This window comes from Verticillium dahliae, genomic scaffold, assembly GCF_000150675.1.
Source record: "Verticillium dahliae VdLs.17 supercont1.3 genomic scaffold, whole genome shotgun sequence".
Classification (NCBI taxonomy): domain Eukaryota; kingdom Fungi; phylum Ascomycota; class Sordariomycetes; order Glomerellales; family Plectosphaerellaceae; genus Verticillium; species Verticillium dahliae.
The window spans coordinates 1,873,888-1,880,806 of record NW_009276940.1 but is presented as its reverse complement, the minus strand read 5'-3'; the positions used below and the strand labels follow the sequence as shown (position 1 = coordinate 1,880,806).

Sequence of the window (6,919 nt, the reverse complement as noted above, 5' to 3'; positions counted from 1 at the left end):
CGAACACCCCGCGGAGGCCCCCTCCCCCTCCCTCACCCTTCACTATTCGCCCGGGGGACGAGATTTACATGTTCGCGTTTCTCGCGTGGGGCGTATGTAGCAAGGTTCCTGGCAGAAATGCTCGACTACGTCGGCCTCCTTGCGCACGGCAATGAGGAGATGGTTATCTTTGCGTGGAACGCCTTTTCACAGTGGCAATGTCGACGGGCCAACTCGACGCCGGAAGGCAAAGAGGACAAGGAAAAGATGTACAAGTTTCTGAAGGGGTTCCGAGAAACATTTTCGCGGCCAATTCGGCGGATTCGGTTCCTTGGGCTCTTTGATTGCGTCAACAGCGTGCCGCGTTTCGAGACGGCGTGGATGCAGCGCGACAAGTTTCCGTACACAGCCCGGAGCTCAGCCAAGGTCATCCGACACGCTGTCAGCATCGACGAGCGACGCGCCAAGTTCAGACAGGACCTCATCTACCAAGAGAAGAAGAAATGCAAAAAGTCGAAAAAGGACGCCTTGGGCCACTCACTGATGGAGAAGAACCCGCTGAACGACAAGCTGCACGGATTCCAGGAGAAATACCGGCCGGGAAAGCGCGTGGCGCTCGATCCCAATGATATCCCAGGCAGCGCTGGTCGAGGCCGAGGTGCGCCAAACGAGCTCCTGCCCGATGACGCGGATCATCCGGTGCGGTACCGGAACCGCTCCAGGTCGAGGTCGCGCGCTACAAGCCGAGGCATGAGCGACAATACATCATTGGCCTCCCGGGCGCCCGTGCCCGACGCTGGTTACGATTCGGACGATGATGAGCAAGATATTGATGAAGTCTGGTTTGCGGGCGGACACGCTGACATTGGCGGTGGTTGGGATGTCATACCGGGCCAGAAGAGCTCCAGTCATGTGCCCCTCGTGTGGATGGTCAGGGAGGCGATGCGGGCTGGGTTGAGCCTGGATGTACGGCAGCTTGAAGAGATCGGATGCATCGAGTGTGCAGATGATCATGAGGAAGAGTGCGAGGCGGCGCACATGGACATTCCCGAGATCCACATCGATGCGCCGTCTCCGGGTGTTTCTTCGCCGGACGTTCTCGAGCAAGATGTGCAGGACAAGCCAGCTCAACCGGGCGATGCGAGGTTCAAGTTTGAGGAGATGCTTCGAGATGCCCACTTGTCCGACCTTCACGACTCGCTGCGGTTCGGGCGGGGCGTGCCGCGCCTTTCAGTCTGTGGTTGGCGCTTCATGGAATGGATGCCCTTCCGACGACTTGACCTGCGGCCTGACGGGTCATGGAAGCCGATCCGATGGCCGCTGCCCCGCGGAGAGGTGCGCGACATCCCAGAGAATGTACGCGTGCACGGAAGCGTGATTCGGAGGCTCGAGATGGATCCCACGTATCGACCAGGCAACCTCATTATTGGTGGGGGTGGTCGTGGCGTCAGGACAGCGTCCGAGAAGCATGGGATTGGCGAATGGATCTGTGTCAAGGGCAAAGGGGACCCGGTGGAGGAGATTTGGGTGAGAAAGAAGAAGAGCGATACGGGGGAGTCATGAGATGAAGATTTCCGGAGACAGTCGAAGAATGGTTGGGAGAGGCAAGCAAGTGTTGGGATTGAGGCTGATGGAGATGCTTGCTCTTGCCTCTTGCTCGCTCTTGCCTCTTGCTTGCTCTTGCTTGCTCCTGTTTCTTGTGTGGAAGGATCCACCGTTGTTATGCTTAGCGCACCTACCCCGGGCAGCAAATACGCCGCAGCCGTGTTGGCATCGGACATTAAGCTTCCAGTGCCGGCAGCGACCGCCTACTCGATCCGTAGCTGACCATCGATGTGCGCGCCACAATCTGACCCTGGTGGGCACCCCGCAGCAACAATCCAATGGCAACGGGGTCGATCGCCGGGATGTGAGCACGCAATCGACCGAGATGGACACCAAGAACGACGGATACGGGAGGTGGCAGGAACAGGCCTTGCTGCTTTAGTGCTGATGGTAGGGCACTCGATGCATGTGGCTCAGCTGCACAACAATTTTCAGGTCGTTGCCTTCATTCACTTCACAACTCACGACTCCATCACTTAGAGACCTCAAGGACGGTCCGTCCCGAAACCGAGAATGGATCGCAGCTATCCACAGAGTGGAGAGGGAGTACTGAGATGATTAACTTGAACTGACTTGTTCGTTCATTGGCACTTTGATAGCCACATACTTGAAAATGGGACATGAACAAACGATCAATGGTGCAAAACAAAAACATACAACATCAGGGATTCGCTGGTGGTCACCCACCCAACTACTAGTCCGACCCTTACTGGCTTATCTATGGGAGAGCGGACGGGATCCCGAGTTCTCCAGTAGGTATGGTCGTATGTGTTTGAGAAGTAGTGTGCTGCAGCTTAAGACAGGCAAGCATTGAAAGTCCTGATCCTCCAGAGGCGTCACTGATCTGATCGAGGAAAATCCCTCTACTATGCATAACAAGGGGAATCCAACGCTCATGCTCCCAAACACAGCCTATACTAACTCCCAAACAGCCCACCAAGACCCTTGGCCATGTTCTTGATGGCCATAGCTAGTTGTTCTACCGCATGATTGTTTTGTCTGGTTTCACTTTTTTTCATCTTGGCCCGGAGAAGGATACCCCCGCTGCCTTTGAGTTTGCCGTTGAAGGGCATCGGTGCGAAAAGACGTGGTATCCTTGACACTAGCCATGAAATTCCATGGCAAAATCGAGTCAAGTAGCCTGTATGGCCTGTGTGGCTGAGCTCTGACAAGGCATGATCCTCTATAAAGCGGCGAGGGCGCTAATCTTTCATCGTGCACATCACTGGCCAGGGTTCAGGCTAGCGGCTTGGCGGGTCCTCCTCCCGAACCTACGTGCCTCGACTGATTGACGCCCGCCTAATTCCACCCATTCTTGCTGCCAAACACAGCCCATCAACAACAGCAATGTCGAAGTCTGCCTGGGCCCCCGCGAAGAAAAAATGCGCGTGCAGCATTCAAACTGTGTTGACCTGCCCTTTATGGAAGCTCCTTGATAGGCCCGGCTGATCCTTCGACGCATGACTCTTCCCGCGTCGAGCAGGGATGACATCAGAAACACCACCTTGATCCTGGTCTCGCGCCCCAACTTGGGCTGGAGCAACGACTGCTCACCACTCACGCTTCTTCCTTCACGGGCTGCTGGCTGCTGACTGCTTCCGCGCAAGTTCTCCTGCTGCATAGCGGGTGGCTGTTGGCTGTTTTCTCGAACCCTGAGGACGGCGAGCCCCCAATACTGAATCTTGCGCAACGTGGCACAAGGATGGCGTGCCGAGAAGCTCTCATTCGTGTCCGAGTATATATGATGACCGTTGCGCCGTCGCCTGGTCGGAAAATGTCCAGATCTGCTCATATTTCTTGCGAGCATCGTTATTCGCACAGCTCAAGTAGCTGCCGCCTCTGCCCACACGGGTCTTACGAGGTAATTCTGCGCTTAGGTTCCCCTCTCTCCGCGTCACCTACAACCACCATCGTGTCCCTTCCCCGTCGAGTCGACAACCCCGATCAGCCATGGCCGACAAGAAAATCACCCCCGAGCCGTCGGGGCTGGAGCCTGGTCCGCCTGCTTACAACTCGGACGAAAGCGATGGCAGCACCAGACACCGTGAAGTCTATGCCTACACTGAGGATCGCAAGATTGGTATCACAGGCGCTGTCTTTCTCATCTTGAACAACATGATCGGTACCGGCAGTATGTTGTTCGATCGGCACGTCGCTCCATGATCTCGAGCTTACCAGTCCCAAGTATTTTCAACACCCTCTGGCGTCTTCGCGGCGATGGCATCAGTCTCATGGCTCTCATGCTCTGGGTCATTGGCGGAATCCTCACAATGTGTGGTATTAGTGTGTTCCTCGAATTCGGTCTCGCGATCCCCCGATCTGGAGGCGAAAAAAACTATCTCGAGCGGGTGTACCGTCAGTGACTCTGCCTACCCCCCGTCGCGGAAGCAAAACTTGGTCTCTTACACTCACCAGGTCACCCCAAATACCTTGCGACGTGTGTTCTCGCCTCGCAGATGATCCTGCTTGGCTTCTCCTCTGGAAACTCCCTCGCTTTCGGTCGATACGTCCTCTTCGCTTCCGGTAGCGAAAGCCCTGATGGCTGGGCCGCTCGGGGCATCGCCGTCGCCTGCGCCACCTTTGCGACCTTTCTTCACGCCGTCGCGCCCAAATGGGGACTGCGCCTTATCAACGTCCTCGGTGTCTTCAAAGTCGTCATCCTACTGTTCATTGTCTTCTCGGGCTTTGCCGCTCTCGCCGGCCACCGCCGCGTCCCTGATCCCGACAACTTCAGCAACGCGTTCCGCATCGAAGAAGGAAATGGATACGGCAACGGCGGTGCCTACGGCTATGCGACCGCACTGCTACGTGTAGTGTACAGCTACAAGGGATGGGAGAACGCCAACTACGTCGTCGGCGAGCTGAAAGACCCCAAGCGGACGCTTTCTATTGCGGCGCCCCTCGCCGTCGTCGGCGTGACGATCCTCTACGTCCTCGCCAACATTGCTTACTTTGCCGCCATTCCCAAGGGCCAACTCGCGACGTCTGAAGCCCTTGTGGCTGGCGTTTACTTTCGGAACATGTTTGGTGACAACGCGGGCACGCGCGTTCTGCCGGTTTTTGTCTGCATCTCCAATCTTGGCAACGTCCTCGCTGTCAGCTTTGCCCACGCCCGTCTCAACCAGGAGTTTGCCAAGGAGGGTCTCCTCCCCTTCAGCCGCTTCTGGGCCTCGAACCGGCCCTTCAACGCGCCCGCCGCCGCCCTGTTCCTGCACTGGATCGTCACCATCATTGTGCTCCTCGCGCCGCCGGCCGGCCCCGCCTACAACTTCATCGTCGATCTGTACACCTACCCCGGCGCCTGGGTCCTCGCGTTTGTCTGCGCCGGCCTCATCTACCTGCAGTGGACCGAGAGGGAGAACTGGTCGTCGCCGTGGCACACGTACTTGCCCATTTCGGTCTTGTATCTCCTGGCCAATGCGTTCCTGTGCATCGTGCCCTTTATCCCGCCGACGGGCTCGTCGGATCCGGATGGATACCCGTACTATGTTTTCCCCGTCGTGGGCGTTGGCGTTTTGCTGCTCGGTGCCTTTTGGTGGCTGTGCTGGACCAAGATTTGGCCATCCATCGGAGGGCACAAGATTGTGGCGGAAAGGCAGTACGACGAGCAAGGCCACGAGGTCATCAGGTACAAGAAGGTTAGCACGCGAGGGCAGGTCGGACCGGTCAATTAATTGTCGTCCACTGCATGATTGACTGGTTGACGGTTATCATTAATACAAATTCAACATGTTATTATTTCTACAAGTGCATGGCTACGCTGCTATCTGTCGATGCTCTAGGCACGACCCTGGGAGGTGCCGTCCTCAGGACCAGGGAGACCCTCCTCATCGCCAGGCTCACGGTAGGAGCCTTCGGGCTTCGCCGAGCGTGTGCGCTCATCGATTATGTTGTCAGGGTTGATGGCGTCCTTGTCGTCGCGTTCTGGTCGTGTTAGCAAGCGCATGGTCACTTCGCGGCGAGCGACAACATACCAAGTTGCGCATCCGAATCGGCAGTGTTCTCATCAATGGGGTCCTCGATCTTGGCGTCGTCGGACTGGACAGAGATGGGCTCACGGGCCTGGCGCGAGACGTACTCGTCGTCCTTGACGTCGACGCCGGCATCGTTGTTGTAGCTGTCAGACATGATGTGGGTTGCAAGGGTGTTTGTTGGTTTGCCTGATTGATTAACTGACTAAACACTAGCTGATGTGTTGATTAGGATGAGAGTTGGTGACTATCTTGACGGTCTGGGAGACGTTCGATCGCTGTTCATATACTCACTATCACATGTGAGCCAACGCTCACCGTGGTGCATCGCTGATGATGCTGGTTGACTCAGATTCCGTTCATCGACCTGTCTATGACGCCGTGATGACACTCAGTGTTCTGTTGCGATTATAGTCTATTGTGTGTAGTCTATTGTCACACTAACACCAGGAGGAAATGCTCCTAGGTCGTCAAACGACATGATCCTATTTCACGAGGCATGAATCAAACTAGCCTGCAGATTTGAATCGCGCCGATCAACCTACCGATTGGGGTCGTGTCCATGATGCGTCGATGTTGCCGTTCGGTGAGCGTTTCACCGACACCAAGTAGAGCCTCACCGAGCACCACACTCGCCGGTGTGACGTCGGTTACATTTCCAAGAGGCAGCCGGTACAAGGCGCCGAGCAATGCTCAGCCTCTCCACATTTACATCACTCGTTGCCGAGTGAAACGTAGCCGTCTTTCGAGTCTGCCCTGGCACCAGAGGGGCCAAGATCCCCCCGTCGAATGGGCTGTCTTGCTGGTCATGATGTCTCTTAAGACTGTCATGGGGGCCCGGATCGGATCCATCACCCATCCCTTCGCACCAGAACTGATCCCGTCGATTCGTGACGTCTACCACTTTGAAGTTTGAACACGTCTGCTCGTCAAAGCCACCAAGCCAACCATTCTAGTCCGTCCACCTTAGCCGCCTACCTAGCGTCCATCTATCGAACCCCCCCCCCCCCCAGCGTCTAAGCTCGGCCCAAGAGATCGGCCTGGACCTTTCAATCCGCCGATGTGGCCCGCTCTATCCCATATCGCCGGCTCAAAAATTTAGGGGGGGGAACCCCTAGAGCGACGTCGCAGCAAGTTGAGTCAATGACGCGCCACCCTACTCTCCTCAACACCTAGATCATTCCAAAGACACCATCGCCATCGCCTTTCAACAGCAGCTTATCTCATCGGTGAATATCCTATAACTTTAACTGATACTCCGTTTCTGCGGCTCGCCTTTTGCGCTATCAGAAACACTCAACAGCATCAAGTCGACCGATGACTATGCCGAGGCCCTTGCACCGATTGCGCGCATCCTTTTTGCA

General features: G+C 56.2%; 3 protein-coding genes and 1 non-coding gene across 4 annotated transcripts in view; 2 read left to right on the top strand and 2 right to left on the bottom strand.

The window, feature by feature from the left end:
- Positions 1–1,966, top strand: part of VDAG_02240 (uncharacterized protein) — a gene marked incomplete at both ends in the record, with an annotated part of 2,761 nt that extends 795 nt beyond the window's left edge. Inside the window, 2 exons of the mRNA XM_009658269.1 lie at positions 101–1,506; positions 1,688–1,966. Of these exons, the coding sequence (XP_009656564.1) occupies positions 101–1,506; positions 1,688–1,966 (1,685 nt within the window). The remainder of the gene's footprint in view (positions 1–100; positions 1,507–1,687) is intronic.
- A 268-nt stretch (positions 1,967–2,234) lies between these two features.
- On the bottom strand, positions 2,235–2,350 carry VDAG_20005. The gene has a single exon (XR_692083.1). It is a non-coding gene; the product is annotated as a 5S ribosomal RNA (ribosomal RNA).
- A 1,184-nt stretch (positions 2,351–3,534) lies between these two features.
- VDAG_02239 (high-affinity methionine permease) lies at positions 3,535–5,258 on the top strand (the record flags this gene model as incomplete). The annotated part of the gene is made up of 3 exons (XM_009658268.1): positions 3,535–3,715; positions 3,763–3,939; positions 4,000–5,258. 3 exons carry the CDS (start codon positions 3,535–3,537, stop codon positions 5,256–5,258), a joined length of 1,617 nt encoding a protein of 538 aa, XP_009656563.1.
- A 104-nt stretch (positions 5,259–5,362) lies between these two features.
- VDAG_02238 (uncharacterized protein) lies at positions 5,363–5,712 on the bottom strand (the record flags this gene model as incomplete). The annotated part of the gene is made up of 2 exons (XM_009658267.1): positions 5,363–5,508; positions 5,559–5,712. The coding sequence occupies 2 exons, from the start codon at positions 5,710–5,712 to the stop codon at positions 5,363–5,365; spliced, it is 300 nt and encodes a 99-aa protein (XP_009656562.1).
- Positions 5,713–6,919: the final 1,207 nt, after the last annotated feature.